Source organism: Eriocheir sinensis, unplaced genomic scaffold (genome assembly GCF_024679095.1).
Source record: "Eriocheir sinensis breed Jianghai 21 unplaced genomic scaffold, ASM2467909v1 Scaffold23, whole genome shotgun sequence".
Lineage (NCBI taxonomy): Eukaryota > Metazoa > Arthropoda > Malacostraca > Decapoda > Varunidae > Eriocheir > Eriocheir sinensis.
Genome location: NW_026111532.1, coordinates 323,283 through 340,000, shown reverse-complemented (window position 1 = coordinate 340,000; position 16,718 = coordinate 323,283). Strand labels below are relative to the sequence as shown.

Below are 16,718 nucleotides of genomic sequence, written 5' to 3'. Positions count from 1 at the left end.
ACGATCCTAAATTAGCCTTTATATTGTCGTTAATGAAGCATCTTGCGCCAATATTCTTTAGCATTTCAGGGCTTACTTACATATATAGATTTCTTAGGTGTTGCCTATAGAGAGGGTAGGCTGTCTTTAGGGGCCTCTTGGACGACCCCAGCCCGTTAGTGGAGCAGGCGAATTTTATTTATAGTGTCTGCCGTGATGTACGACTCATGCTTGGCCCATGCTGCCCCGCGGTGCTCCTCTTGAACGAAGTCGCCGAAGTTTTGGTTGAATGAAAATCTGGGCAGCATGTGGGTAATCTTCCGCCACTTGACGATGATTGGAAATTGTCAGTGTACTTCGGAGGGACTCGAACTTAGGTCCTCGGGCTCACAACCCCGCACGCTGACCTCTCGGCCACCACCTCCCACAAGGCTTTCGTAGAGGCTGTGGTGTTGGCAGTATTTCCATGTTTTATGAGCCTAGTGATAGTTCGACAAAGTTTCTTCTGCACTATGAATGTGAAAAAAGAACCTGACTAATCTCCTCTATGGCCCTATGAAACAGCTGTTGTGAGAGCCTATAGGTATAATGATAGTTCCTTTTGTACCATGAGTTAAAAAAACACTCATTAAAACCCGACTAATCTCCTTTGCGGCTTTAGGAAATACTTGTTGTGATAGCCGAAGACGTTTGATAATCCAGGCTACATTTTCTTTTGTCTATCAAGCATCTTATCTCACCTTCCTCTTCCATCAACAGAGAAATATGGAGGCGGTGAGGGCGGGGAGGTCGGCCGCGTGGGAGGACAGCTGGGCATGGGTCGCGTGGACTCCGGCCCGCCCATGAACCCTGAGACTCTCCTGCCCCAAGCCATGCCCCTGAGGAACCCCAGCACCTCCTCCCTCCACAAGCGCCTCTACCCACGTTTCTACCAGGCCTATGTGTCCAAGGTGAGTGGTGTATTCTTTTTTCTCTCTTCTTATTTTTCCTGGTTCTCGTTTTTTTTCTTCATGTATGTTAGCGTACCTTTTTCTTCTCCTTTCCACTCCGTTTTCCCTTTTTTTCCTCCTTTTTTCCTTTCCTCGTCCTTCCATTTCCTTCCCTATTCCTCACCTTCTTCCTCCTCCCCTTCCTTCCTTTCCCCTTTCCTCCATTCCCCTTCCCTCCCTCTCCTTCCTTCCTGCTTCCCTCGCCAAGTTGACCCCGAGAAAACTGAATTTGTTCCAATCTTAACTTTTTGACCAACTTGGATAACTACTTTTTAGTCTTAATGTTACGCCACAACAAACACATTCATTCAAGAGGGAGGTAATCACATTTTTTTAAAGGTTATAAATGTATGTACTACTAAATGTTTACGGTTATTCTGATGCCTTGCAATAATAGTGTGAATAATGTTACTGATTCAAGACTTTTTATCATTTTTTTTTCTTTTATGTTTTTCTATCATTGTTTCTTATTTTTTTTTCTTCTGACATAACTTCATCTATTCACTATTACCACTGATGCCTTCAAATAAATATGTGACTTATTCGGATTTTATTATCAGACGTCTTTCTCTTTTCCCCTCTAATGCAACTCTCATCTATTCCCTTCCTTACGTCTTCTCGTCAATCTCTTTTTCCCTTCTCTTCTCACACAACAATCATTTCCCTTCTTCACGCCCTTCCTTCCTCCTACGTTTCTCTTTTTTTCCTTTTAACACCAACGCCATCTATTCTCTTTCTCACGTCTTCTTGTCTGTCTCTTTTTTCCGTTCCACTCAATATCATCTCTTTCCTTCTTGTCTTCTTTCCATCTCCCGTAACCACATCTCTTCCTTTCCTCACATCTTCTTTCTTTCCTCCTCTTTTCCTTCTCCCACCAACTCCTATATACCCTTCACCACATCTAATCTTTCTCTTTCGTCTTCTATTTTTCCTCTTTTTCCCCTTCTACCACAACCCCATCTCTTCCCCTCCTTACGTGGTCCCGTCTCCCCCAGCACCCAAGTTTCAACCGCGTGGCCAGCCCCGTCGGTGAGCACAAGAGGTTTCCGCCCTTCCACCCGCTGGCTCGCTTCCGTGGCCTGTCCCCCGGTGGCTCCTCCTCCGCCTACCGCCACGACTACGCTTCCTTCGCCGACCACAACGGACACCGCCTTCCCACAGGTATTAACAAAGAGACATATGGAGGTGTTTGTTCGGGTCGTGGGTTGAAGTAACGTCGAAACACAGTATTCTTTGAGGAACCTAATGATAACCTATTGAATTTAGCTTAGTAGTCCTTGTAATCGTCTTCAAGTCATTATTTACCTCCGCCACTGGTAAGAAGATTGATTGACCTCATTTAGACTACCTAGTGTATATCCTAACCAAGTCCTCTCTCCACACAACCCCGAACGCCCAGCCCTCTCATAACGTGTTGAATTTTGCTTAGTACACCCTGAAATCGGTTTAAAGTCATTAGTTACTTACACCACTAGCAAGACTATTTATAAATTGACCTCATAAAGGCCTACCCATGCATACCCTAAGTAATGCTCCTCTCTACACAACCCCGAACACAGCCCTTTCATAACGTGTTGAATTTTGCTAAGTAGTCCTTGTAATCGTTTTAAAGTCATTAGTTACTTTCACCACTAGCACGAAAACTGACAGATTGAGCTCATAAAGGCTATCCTAACCAAAGCTCCTCTTCTCACAGCCCCTAACGCCCAACCCTCCCTCAAGTACGAGTCTCCCATGCTAGAAGACGAGGAGGAGGAGGAGGAAGAGGAGGGCGAGGAGAAGCCTGTCAGGGTCGGCGAACTTCTGCATCTGCTCAAGTCCATCGCCGGAGACCGCGGGCTGTCCGGCCACACCAAGAGCTTCCGCTTCGGCATCAGCAGGAGGAAGTGAGGAGCAGGAGACAGCAGAGGAGGATGCAGGGAGGGCGGAAGGGAGGATGAACTGAGAAGAGAAAGACGGCAGAACGGGAAGAAGAGAGGGAGGGAAGGAGGGAATCGAAATAAAGAAAAGGGAGTGACAAGGGAGACAGGAAAGAAAATAATTAGTAATGATATGGAGTTAGGAAGGATGGATTAAGAAAAGGGAGAAAGAAGAAAAGGAAGAACATTAGGGAGAGAGGGAAGGAGGGAATAGTGAGGCGTAAGGGAGGGAGAAAACGATAAGGTAAGGGAGAAAGGAAGGAATAATGTTAGTAGTTATAAGGAAGGTGGAAAGGGAGGGATGGAAGAGGCTGAGGAATAGGAGGAATGTAGGAGAGTATGTTCTTGAGTTATAGCATTGGAAAATTGTTGATATCAAAATAATAATCATGATATAGTAGGCGTTCCCGTATACCCAACTCAGGCCAGCAATTTTGACATGTTTCTGGGGGTTCTAGACGGCATCATAGGTTTATGGTGGGTGGAGGAGGGTGGCGAGCGAAGCGAGTATGTGCAATTTTGGAATTATAAAAAAAAAACACTCGAGGGCATTTTGAGGCCGATATAGAAAACATTGGGTGGCTATAGCCCCCCTTGCCCCTCCGAAATCACGGTCCTGTAACTAGCCAATCATGTATACAAACACACATACATATATATACATACAAACACACAGAACGGCAGTATATTTGGCCATTGTCAAATCTAGTCAATTTATGATATTTGCTTAACAACAGCAACATATACAGCAACAAAGCAACAGCACATACATACGGACTTCTCACCGTTCCCTCAAGTCTCGTCAGAAAGACAGAATTACACATTATAGACTTACATAACAGAATTACACATTACAAACTTACATAGCAGAATTACACATTACAGACTTACACAACAGAATTACACATTACAGACAATTACATAACAGAATTACACATGAAACTCATCATTACTCACTTAGATCAACCCCGTATGGCTTGTAGAGTAAAAGAGAAAGCAGGGCAGCAAGCACCGGGTAGTGGATTTCAAGGGGCACTGCTGTAAATGGAAGAGGTAAGACAGTTATCACATTAACCCCACCTTCCCCTGACTCCAAATCGTCTCCCCTCGGCCACGCCACAAGCTCCCCCTAACGGCCTCTCCCTCACTTCCCCTCCCTCCCCACCCCACCGTCACGTCAATCAGCTGGTCACTGTTCAGGCTGAGACAGGTTGGTTCCCTTGCCTCCACACGCTGCCTGCCCGACACCTCCCATCTGTAGCCCGGTGTGTGTCAAGGAGTCTATAGAATCCTTGTTTATCTATCATTTTGCAGCAGAGAGAGATACGTGCGCTTGGGAAATGCTGTCTATATGTATACTTCATTCACCCAATAAACGAGTCAACTTTAGTGATTGTTTTTACACCTGTATTGATAATGATGATGCTGATGGTGATGAGCTTGTGGAGTTGTAGTGGTGGTGCTGGTGATTTTTTTTTACGGTAAAGGAAGTAGCTCAAGGGCAAAAATTGATGAGAAAAAAGTCCGCGAATAACTAACTGTTCCTATGTAAGAAAGTTTTTTTTTTTTTTTTTACAGCAAGGGAGACAGCTCAAGGGCACGGAACAAAAGAGCAACAAAAAAGTACGCCAGGCACTGCTCCTACAAAAGCAACTAGAACAAGAAAGAGGCTGTATGAGTGGCTAAAAGAGATGTAAGTCAATTTCGGGTGGAGAGATCGGGTGGAGGGATTTGGTCCTCACTCAAGCACACCGTCACGCTAACTTGTGGTCTAATAAGCTTGTTCATTCACCATATAAAAAAAGTATAGATGAGTGGCTACAAGAGAGGTCATTTTCGGGTGGAGAGATTGGAGGGATTTGGTCCTCACTCAAGCACACTGGAACGTTAACTTGTGGTCTAATAAGCTTGTTCATTCACCATATAAAAAAAAAAAGTATAGATGAGTGGCTACAAGGGAGGTCACTTTCGGGTGGAGAGATTGGAGGGATTTGGTCCTCATTCAAGCACACTGGAACGTTAACTTGTGGTCTAAAAATGCTTGTTCATTTACTATATAACAAGGACACAGCTGTTGCCGAAAAGAGGTGCTTAATTAACGAGGCGTGTGACGGTTAGGTGGTTGTTAAGTGGCTGATAGATCCTCACATAACCACACGGTAAAGACACTAGTAAATAAAGTGTAAACAGTAAACAAATGAGGTACTTCAAGCGAGGTATGTGGTGATTAAGGGATTGTTATGTGGTTGTTCGGTTCTCACACAACCACATTTATGATAAATGGTAAGAAAACTGGTAAATAAAGTATAAACAGTAAACAAAGTAGGTGTGTGGTAGCGAGGCGGTAGTTTGGCGTTTGTACTTACCTCTTTGCAGTATATAAAACACCTCTTGAGGGCTTGATATCACAGCTTCCATCCCAGTAGCAGCAGGCAATGGTTGTCGAAAGATCAGTGTGTTCTCGGAAATCCTCCACAGCTATCCGAATCATCCACAAATACTGTTTTCATGCGAACAAAATATCCACTCCCGCCGCCACGACTAACAAATTCAAACTGGCGCCTTGGCTGGAGTTAGGGGGGGCTCTGCTGTGATTGGCCGTCAGGAATCACGTGACAAAAGGTAGGCGTTTCATTGGTCCTTTCTTATTCATGTTTCACTGAGCTGACACCGTGGCGCTACTCTGAGAAGAAGAAGAAGAAAAAGGTGTTTATGGCCGCGAGAAGAGGTATATATCTGTAATTCTTATTCGTTCATTAAATTAAGCGATTTTGTTCCAAGTAACAGGTTTCCAGACATAAGCAGACGCAGCCCTACACACTTAATCAAGCTTTTAGAGAGAAATACAAGTTGTAAGTGTGTGGTGACGCGCATAGGTAAAAATATATGATGGAAAACACCGGCCGTCTTATCTTCGTTCTAACTCTACGAAAAGTCATGCCAGCTTTCACTACGACTTACCAAAATACTACAGATTCTACAAATACCTTATATTCCTTTGGATTTAATGTACTAACTTTTGCTAGATGGAGTTTATAGTTTACCTTAAATGTCGCAACCAAATAATGTTGACTCAGAAAACGAATATTTGATAGAGGACTCAAGCTATTTCATCTCCCTTACCAGACAGACATTAAACATTAAGTAGAAGAGTGAACTAGTGGTAATATTGCGCAGTAAATATAGCTCTTTCATTTTGTGTGGAGACAGACCTACGGCGTTTAAGGGATGACATGAACGAGCATTCTTTGTTTTTATTAAAGAAAGTATCGGTATACAATGTTATCACAGCGCGGAACAACAATATTCATTTCTCACTCGTACAGAATTCATCTACGTCATGCTGAGTGCGCTGAGTACGATCATATCACCAATGAACCTACTAATACCTCCAGGTTCATAATACTCTCGAACATAAGCCACGCACACTCAGTTACGATACCACCAAACAGATTAAAGCTCTCCCAGTATCCCTTAAGCAGAAAATGAACATAAGAGCATAAGAACGTAGGAGTCTGCAAGAGGCCGGTAGGCCTGTACGAGGCAGCTCCTTTGAACCTAAGCTCCCGTGAATCTAACCCAACCTAATATCGCTGTCCATGAATTTATCTAATCTATTTTTTAATGTGGCACTCACCACATGACTGCTAAGCCTATTCCACTCATCCACCACTCTGTTAGTAAACCAATTTTTTCCTATGTCCCTGTTGAATCTGAATTTATCCAGTTTAAACCCATTACTACTGGCTCGCTTGTGATTGGCCAGAAATCAACACAAGAGGAAAGTAGGCGTGGCTTATTGGGGCGAGATGAATGGACGTGATTTGGTGATACGTGTGCAACTTTGCTTCAGTGTGAAATTACGTCTTTACCTTAGATTTTGATCTTTCTTTGGAGCTGCCACGCAAGAGGAAAAGACAACAGGAAGATGAGGTATATGGATTTAGTGAGGGCGGTTGGCGTGACGGGAACGGCCAAGAAATGAATAAACAGTCTTAAGCCCTAAATACACTGCCGAATTTTGGCTCACGAGTGTGCGCGAATATGCAAGTCATCCTGTGTCGCGAACAAGTTTGGCATCTTTCTTGCCTGTTCTTGGCCGTTCGGGGACATGTCTGCACCCACCACGCGACTTTTGACAGTTGGTCACGACCGCCACGAAAGTTTCATGTTGCATGAAAAATTCGCGGCCGTTCGCCGAATGTGCACGAATGCAAAATGGACGCCGAATTGTCGCCGAAATGTCGCCGACATGTCGCAGACAATTCGGCGTCCGATTCGCGGTGTTCGGCGAATTGTCGCCGAATTTTGACCGTTGAAATTTAAATTTTATTGGCAAATTTGTCGCCGACATGTCGCCGACTATTCCGGGACATGTCTCCGACATGTCGCCGAATGGCCAAGACTATTAAAGGAGCTGCCTCGTACAGGCCTACCGGCCTCTTGCAGACTCCTGCGTTCTTCTGTTCTTAACATGTCCCCGAATATTCGGCGAATTAATCACGACACGGCAAACGGGTCGCGGTGGGAGGTGTACACGGGGGTCTGCCTATCTATCTATCTATCTATCTATTTATGTATTATCTTCCTATCTATCTATCTATCTATTTCTCTCTCTCTCTCTCTCTCTCTCTCTCTCTCTCTCTCTCTCTCTCTCTCTCTCTCTCTCTCTCTCTCTCTCTCTCTCTCTCTCTCTCTCTCTCTCTCTCTCTCTCTCTCTCTCTCTATATATATATATATATATATATATATATATATATATATATATATATAATAAGATAATACTATAATAATAAACAGTAAACAAGAAAATATGAAAAACAAGAAGAATCATGAATATATAAAATAGGTATGGAACTAACATTTTCATTTATTTCATAATTAATTTACTATTTATTACTTTATTTATTTCTTAATATCATTATTCCGCCATTATTTAACCTTTGTTTCATTTTCAGTTATTTAGATTTATTTCTTCTTTCAGTTACTGGTTTGTTTACTGATACTACTTAAACATTCATTCATTCTAAAATATTTGTAGGAGAGCAAAACAAAAACAAGTCACATTTATACATTTTATTACACATACATATTACCACACATATTACCACACATGGTATTTACTCGCCCACAATTCTGTCCTGCCAGGCCACTGCTCCCCGGGTGTTGTAGTAGTCCATGAGGTAGGCGCGGATTCCCGTGCTTTCATATGCCACATGGGCATCAGATGATCAGCTGTCAGAAATCTTGGCACTGTCGGAGAATTGTCCCCGACATGTCGCCGACACTTCGGGGACATGCGAAGACAATTCGGAGACTTGTCGCCAGTTATTCCGCGACAAAAAAAACGTTAAAATTTCAGATTTTGAGCTCGGCGACATGGACGCCGAATAGTCGGCGACATGTCTCCGAACTGTCCCCGCATTGTCTTGAGCATTCGCCGACATGTCGCCGACATGTCGCCGAATGGTCACGAACTGTAAGAATCTTGGTCATGTTGGCGAACCGGTCGCCGAATTTTTTCACGAACTGATTCGGCGTCAAGTTCGTGGCCAAAATTCGGCAGTGTATTTGGGGCTTTACTCTATCTTCTATCACCCATTCTTCACCTCCTTTAGTCTGAAGAGTCACGATTGTTTTCCTGTTGATGGAGTTTGCTAGGCGCTACGTAACAAGAGAATATAGTGTCCTTAACTCCTACTTTCTCCTCGTGTGTGAGAATCCCGGGCAGGACCTGACGTTACATACCACACTCAGATTATTTACTCCTCTTTGTTGAGTAAGAGATGCCGGAGAAGCTGGAGTCGTAAGGACGATGATGATAGGGAGGAGAAAGAGGGGTAAGAAAAGAAAGGAAAATGGAGCTGGAGTCGCAGGATAAGATTGATGGTGATGAGGAGGAAGATGAGGCAAGAAACTAATGACTTCTAAAGCAACCACAATGCAAAGATGATGACGATAATAATGATGATGATGATGATTGTAGCTTGGTCATCACTCCTGGTGGGGGAGGGTGTAGGCTCCTGTCTCTCGACGCTTCAGGAATTGCCACAGCAGCAGCAGCGCCACCAGCAGCGGGGCGCAGATGCCGGCCTGCACCACCAGGTTGATCTGGAGGGCAAGAACGTGTGAGTGCTGGCTAAAATGACATGTGTCAAGCAAGGTTATTTCAAAATTAGCGTGTCAGTGAAAGGTGTGTGTGGGTGTGTGTGTGTGTGTGTGTGTGTGTGTGTGTGTGTGTGTGTGTGTGTGTGTTTGATGAGAGAGTCCATTTTCACATCTCTTCTCACACTCACATGTGGGAAGGTGACGAATAAGGCGATATAGAGGTAGGTTTAGATGGACCGGTCGGCGAAACCAAGCGGCCTCAAGCAGCCCCACGAGAGCCAGCACGCGGCCGGCCTCGCCCTCGCCCACAATGGTGGTGAGCATCGTGCGTAGCGCCGGCTCGATGCTGGGCTCCAGCATGCCCGCCACCGAGGCCACCACCGCCAGCCACCACATCTGCGGCGCCGTGATGCACGCCAGCAGGGCTGACCAAGCCGCGATGGACACCACGCCTCCCGCCGCCACCAGGGAGTCGTGCAGGGCTGCGCGCCCCGCCACCCAGGTCCAGGCCACCATGCCCGCATGGTGGGCCACCGAGTCAGGCTGCTCCATGTCGAGAACTCCGTTTCGCCCCACTGGAGCACCTGCTGCGCCCACAGGTACATCTGGTGGCCATGCACCAATAACACCACCAGCTTCAGAGCCACCAGCGCTGCCAGGCAGCGACGGCCGTGGGCGGGCCGCACTTTGAAGGCCGTGCGGCACAGGCCACCACGTGCCGCAGGGGCCCCAGCGGGCATCCCCAGGTCCTTCTCTACCTCGGGCGAGGCAGACTTGTCCACGCTCTCCCGCACCAGCAGTAGCACGTACAGGAAGCACACCAGCCACAGCCCGCCGACAGTCCGAACACCACGGCGTACCCGGCCACTCGGTATAGCCAGCCGCCCAGCAGTCTGCCCAGCGGCCCGCCTATGTACCACGTGGCGTCCAGGATGGCCAGGCGCCGCGTGCGCGTCTCGGGCGTAGTGATGTCCGCCACGTAGCTGTACACCGCCATGTTGAACACCACCCACGAGCCCACGCTGTCCACGGCCAATGTGCCGGCATACATCACCTGCGCGGGCCAGGAGGGGTTGAGGGCCTCCAGCAGGTACACGGTGGCCAGGATCGCGAAGCCCGCCAGCACGGCCAGCATGGGCGGCTTGCGGCCGTGGCGGTCACTGAGGGAGCCGGCGAACAGCACGACGGCGAGGGGCAGCACGCTGTCCATGATGCTCTGGTGGTAATTGAACAGATTCTGCTCCCGCTGCACGGCCGTCTGTGGGGGAGAAATAGGATTAACAACCCCCACCACCACAACGCCAACACCGCCTGCGGCACCCTCACCAGCTGTCTTTATTGTATTCTAAAGTGGAGTATTGGAACCCGTAACCATCGACACACATAAGTACCCCTCTCCCGTCCCTCTTTCCCTCTCCACACCCAGCCCTTGCCCCCCCAACACACCTTCACGTGGGTCAGGTTCTCGTCCGTGATCCACGACGCACACTCGTATTCGGAGAAGTTGAGGTTGACGCGGCACAGGCGGTCCTGCTCCTGGGTGTCCGCCACCACGCCGAAGTTCCCCTCCGCCAGCATCTTGAGGAACAGCATCGGCTCCAGCGGCGCCGATCGTAACGCCTGTAACACCGCTAACGTCAACACCAACACCACAACAAGTCATCACCACTACTATTACTACCTTCAGTACCACTACTACCGTCACCTCCATCTCATAACTCTCTTTCCCTCTCTCCCTTCTCTTCCTTTCCTTCCACACCGCCCTTCCTTCTCTTCCTCTCCTCTTCCTTTCCCTCCCTCAACAACACCTTCACTTCCTCTAGTTACCTCTCCCTCCCTTCCTCCCTCTCTATCTCTCCTCTCTTTCTGTCCCTCTATTTCTTTTTATCTTCTCTCTCTTCCTCTCTCCATTTCCTTCTTTTTCTCTCTCTATTTCCCTTCATTCCATCTCTCTTCCTCTCTCTCTCTCTCATACCTGTTGGATACGTGTAAACAAGGTGTTGGATGCGCGGGGGCAGGTGCTTCCGATAGCCATGCTGGGATGCGTCGGGGAGGAAGGGAAGGAAGAGGAAGAGGAGGAGGAGGCGGGGTGTAGAAAAACCTGACTTCCTGATGCTGGTGAAACTGGGTCTTCCTGAATGTCTTCCTCCTTCTCTTCCCTCCCCGCATCCTCCCTCTCCTCCACCACAACCTCCACCTTCTTCTTCTTCTTTAGCATGTAGCACTCCTCTCCGCTGCTGTTTCTTCCCTCTTCTTCTTCTCCTCTCCCTCCTCCTCCTCCTTCTTCTTCTCTTTCTCTTCCTTCTTGTTCTTCTGCCTCCCGTGCGGTGCTCTGGGGAAAGGGAGAGATGGTGATGGGGTAGATGGGGAAGGAAAGAAGGAGGAGGAGGAGGAGGAGGATAATTACGACGTTGAGAAGCTTCAAGTGTTTTTTCGTGTTCTTTTTCTCCCTAGCTTCCTCCTCCTCCTGCTCCTCCTCCTCCTCCTCCTCCTCCTCCTCCTCCTCCTCTTCCTCTTCCTCCTCCTCCTTTTTTTCTCCGTCACACTAGATAGCAACAGCGATGAAAAAGTGACTACTACTACTACTACTACTACTACTACTACTACTACTACTACTACTACTACCACTACTACTTCGTCTTCTGCATGATCATCAAAAACCATCGTCGCAAATAAGTTTACAGGAACCATCTGTGTGTGTGTGTGTGTGTGTGTGTGTGTGTGTGTGTGTGTGTGTGTGTGTGTGTGTGTGTGTGTGTGTGTATTTAATTTGTAACTTAGATGTTTGTCGGCAACTAGTATTATTCCCTTTCCTCCTAACCCTTTCCTCTCTCTTTTTCCCTTTTTCACATCCAGATAAGAGTTGAAAGATTATAAAACAACATATATATTCGTCTATCACCAGTTAGTTGTCCTTATCTTAACCCGTGTTCGTATTTCCATCAGTGTCTTTCATTTTCACAGCTAAGGAGACTGAGATAAATTCAATAATAAGAAAATACAGAGAGAAAGTCCGGTTTAAAAAGTGAATATATGGGACTAGGTCGAGATCAAGGGTCCTTATCTAAGCCTGTATCCGTATTCTTTGTGTTTTTTTCCTTATTCTACCGCTAAAAAGACTAAAGTGAATACAGTAACAACAAGAATATACAGAAAAAAGTCCGGTTTAACAAGTGAACATATGGGACTAGGTCGAGATTGAGGCATCCACTGTTATGAAAGCATCTCTTAAATCTCTTTATCTTGTGTTTCCTCCTCATCTCATCTCTTCTTTCCTCTTCATCTCTCCTTCACATCAACACCACCACCACCAGTCATCACCCCACTACTACTACCACTCTCAACACCACTTCTGTCACTTCTCTCACCTCCTCCATCTCTTCTAAAGCCCCAAATACACTGCCGAATTTTGGCCACGAACTTGACGCCGAATCAGTTCGTGAAAAAATTCAACGACCAATCGCCGACATGACCAAGATTCTCACAGTTCGTGACCATTCGGCGACATGTCGGCGTCATGTCGGCGAATGCTCAAGACAATTCAGGGACAGTTCGGAGTCATGTCGCCGACTCTTCGGCGTCCCTGTCGCCGAGCTCAAACTCTGAAATTTTAACGTATTTTTTGTCGCGGCATAACTGGCGACACGTCTCCGAAGTGTCTTCGCATGTCCCCGAAGTGTCGGCGACATGTCGGGGACAATTCTCCGACAGTACCAAGATTTCTGACAGCTGATCATTTGATGCCCATGTGGCATGAAAGCACAGGAATCGCGCCTACCTCATGGACTACTACAACACCCAGGGAGCAGTGGCCTGGCAGGACAGAATTGTGGGCGAGTAAATACCATGTGTGGTAATATGTGGTAATATGTATGATAGTATGTGTAATAAAATGTATAAATGTGACTTGTTTTTGTTTTGCTCTCCTACAAATATTTTAGAATGAATGAAAGAAGAAATAAATCTAAATATCTGAAAATGAAACAAAGGTTAAATAGTGGCGGAATAATGATATTAAGAAATAAATAAAGTAATAAATAGTAAATTAATTATGAAATAAATGAAAAAGTTAGTTCCATACCTATTTTATAGATTCATGATTCTTCTTGTTTTTCATATTTTCTTTTTTACAGTATATTATTATATTATTATTTTATTCAGTCAAATATATATATATATATATATATATATATATATATATATATATATATATATATATATATATATATATATATATATATATATATATATATATTCTTTAAGCATACTAGATTGAATGAAACTGCTGTTTCTGCATTATTCAGCTTCTGCTGCGTTTTTTCTATTAGTCTTATCAACTCTCTTTTGACGGTGTCTAAAGCCCCGAGGAGCTGTCCAAAAGTTGGGTTGTTGGTTGCAACGTTTCGTTCCTGCCTAGGGAACATCTTCAGGCTGAATGGAGCTGGGTCGGTTCGGTTCGGTTCGGTAGGGATTTACCCCCTAAAAAGGGGGAACGGGGTCGTCTGGGTTGCCCCTTTTATATGCGCGTTCTGGCTTGTGATTGGCCGGTGTGGCGTGTACAAATAGCGCGGTAAATGCTGCGCGGCGTCCCTCGCTGCGCAGGTGCCTAGGTGTTGTTTTTTCTGCTACTTCTCTTCTGCGTTGGTAAGATTTGCAGATCTTGGGCTTGAGTGTTCATCGTTGGCCCTAGATCTTCAATGTAGAGGGCTTCCAGGAACAACAGTCGGCGTGGGTCAGTTTCCTTGTCAAGTATTTTCGTTGTCAAGTGTTTTCATTTTCAACGAAAATACTTGACAAGGAAACTGACCCGCGAATCTAGGCTTCTAAACCAATGAAATCTGGGAACCAACGCAGAAGAGAAGTACACATAACACAACACCCGGTTTGCCGAAGAGAAGAAGAAGAGAGAGACTTTCGAGAGATAGATAGATAGATGAATAGGAAGATAATACATAAATAGATAGATAGATAGATACGCAGACCCCGTGCACCTCCACCGCGACCCGTTTGCCGTGTCGTGATTAATTCGCCGAATATTCGGGACATGTCCCGAATAGTCTTAGCCATTCGGCGACATGTCGGAGACATGTCCCCGAATAGTCGGCGACATGTCGACGACAAATTTGCCAATAAAATTTAAATTTCAACGGTCAAAATTCGCCGACAATTCGCCGAACACTGCGAATTTTTCATGCAACATAAACCTTTCGTGGCGGTCGTGACCAACTGTCAAAAGTCGCGTGGTGGACGCAGACATGTCCCACAACGGCCAAGAACAGGCAAGAAAGATGCCGAACTTGTTCGCGACACAGGATGACTTGCATATTCGCGCACATTCCTGAGCCAAAATTCGGCAGTGTATTTGGGGCTTAACTCACTCTCTCTTTTCCATCCTTCCTCTCTTCATCACCTTCCACAGCACTTCCTTCTTTCCCTTCCTCTCCTCTTCCATCCTTCATATCTATTTCCTCCTTCCTTCTCTTCGCATCCCTCCTCTCTCCTCATCTCTTCCCCCCCCTCTCGTGTTTCCTTCCCTCCTCTCTTGAAGGCCTCAATTACAGAAGGACAAAGACAAGTTGCTGTTAAGGACTTTAGGAGATGCATGTGGCGGCTTAGGACTCTTGAAGGACGCGGAGATGATGCAGCGGACAAAGGAGGAGGAGGAGGAGGAGGAGGAGGAGGAGGGGGAGGAGGAGGAGGAGGAGAGGAAATCGTGGGGTAATGTCTTGTTTCTAAGAAGTGTTAAGAAAGAACTGAGTGACCTTTTCGTTATTCTTCTTTGCTTCTTAATCCACCACAACCACCACCACCACCGCGACCGCACTAAACTCTAAAGCTGTGCGTGGTCTCTGTGCTCATCTCCGTCGCATTGCCCTTTGTACAGACCCCCAGGAAATGACGCTTATCTTGACTGGGAAAGGCGATGGCATGTCAACTTCTATAGGAAACGGAGGAAAGAAGAAAATGGGAAACAAGAATGCACGAGTTCACCTTTATATGGATCTGGTTTTCCTTTGCGCGCGGGCCTGTTTACCCTTCCGAGAGAGAGAGAGAGAGAGAGAGAGAGAGAGAATCAATGCAGGAACATGTGCAGGTTTGGTGATAGGAATTAAAATAAAACACAAACAGATAAGGTTCTACACCACACCAGACGATCATTCTATGACTCCCTCGCTCCCTCCTCACTCCCTTCCTTAAGACAATTACTCCCTCTTTCACTCCCGTTCCCTCATCCATATATTGAATTTACTCCTCGGGCCTTCCTACTCCCTTTCTTAGACCATTCCTCCCTCTCTCTCTCTCTCTCTCTCTCTCTCTCTCTCTCTCTCTCTCTCTCTCTCTCTCATGCACTCCCAGAGCTACAGTCCCTCCCACCCTCCCATCCATGTCATTCTCTTGATAATCCCTCCCTTTCTCCCTCTCATTCCCTTCCTCCCTCCCTCTCTCACTTCCATTCTATTCCCTCCCTTCCGAGAATCTTTCCTTCCCGCCCTCTCTCAGTCCCTTCCTTCACTCTCTTACCCTCTTCCTCTCTCCCTCCCCTTCCTTTCTAGACGACGAAGCAGAGACAAAATAATAAAACGAAGAATGGAATGGAATGTTTCGTTTAGTCGGCGCAACATCTGTGGTCATATGCCGGAGAGAGACAGGAGGGGAAGGAATTATAGGAGAAGGGAACAGATCCCAGGAGACGGGACACAACCCCCGATTAATACCTGGTACCCATTCACTGCTGGGTGGACAGGGGCATAGGGTAATAAAACGAAGAACATAGGAATGCTGTTTATGGAATGCTGTTTGTTTGAGGGAGGCTACGTGTGGCGCGTGAATAGCTAGGTAAGGAAGAAATTAAAACCAGGTCCCTGTGAAAAGTTAAACCCGTGTCGCTGGAAGAAACTAAAGGCGATTGCTGAGAAAGCCTTAAACATGTGTCGCCGTGAAAAGATAAAACCATGTCGCTGTGAAAACTTAAACCAGGTAGCAGTGAGAAGGTAAACCAACGTCTCTGTGAAAACATAAACCAGGTCGTTGTGGAGAGTTAAAACCAGATCGCTGTGAAACCTCAAAACCGGTGTCGCCGTGAAAAGCTAAAACCAGATCGCTGTGAAAAATTTAACTTCATCTGTGTGAAAATAAAAGTTAAATCGGGTCGTTGTCAAAACTTAAAGCCGAATCAGTAAGAAAAGCCTCTCCACCCGAAATTGACCTCTCTTTTGGCTACTCTTTACTTTTATCTTTTATAGGAGCGGCGAGTAGCGGGCTTTTTTTGTACTTTTTATTGACCTTGAGCCGTGTCCTCTGTTGTAAGAAAAAAAAAAAAAGCTAGAAACGAATTGCTATAAAAACTTAATCCAGAGATCTCTGTAAAACGTTAAACCAGATCAATGTGAAAAATTAAACCACATCACTGTAGAAAAAAAACAAAAAACAAAAACAAAAACAGGGCCACGGCGAAAAAACAATTCAAATCGCTGAAAAGTTATAATAAAAAAAGATCGAGGTAATAGAAAAGGTCGTTGCTGCTGCTGCTGTTGTCTTATCTAACCTTCGCGGAGTCTTCCGTCATGGCTGTCGGTGGAGTAATATGCTGTTCTGACGGTGGTGGAGTCTGAGGTGGAGTCTTGGGTGGGGTCGAAGTCGGTGGAAGAGGGATAACACGTGTGCTTCGCTCCACACTGGATAGCCAAGTGGACAGGCACCCGGCACCTTCTGGCACTGTATA

General features: G+C 46.0%; 1 protein-coding gene and 1 pseudogene across 2 annotated transcripts in view; one reads left to right on the top strand and one right to left on the bottom strand.

Moving 5' to 3' along the window:
* LOC126990961 (uncharacterized) overlaps positions 1-4,276 on the top strand; it is a 23,657-nt gene extending 19,381 nt beyond the window's left edge. For both annotated transcript variants that reach the window (XM_050849592.1, XM_050849591.1), the window contains 3 exons: positions 739-929; positions 1,964-2,129; positions 2,665-4,276. In XM_050849592.1, the coding sequence (XP_050705549.1) occupies positions 739-929; positions 1,964-2,129; positions 2,665-2,858 (551 nt within the window). In that variant the 3' untranslated portion in view covers positions 2,859-4,276. The remainder of the gene's footprint in view (positions 1-738; positions 930-1,963; positions 2,130-2,664) is intronic.
* A 3,685-nt stretch (positions 4,277-7,961) lies between these two features.
* Positions 7,962-16,718, bottom strand: LOC126990997 (solute carrier family 46 member 3-like; annotated as a pseudogene).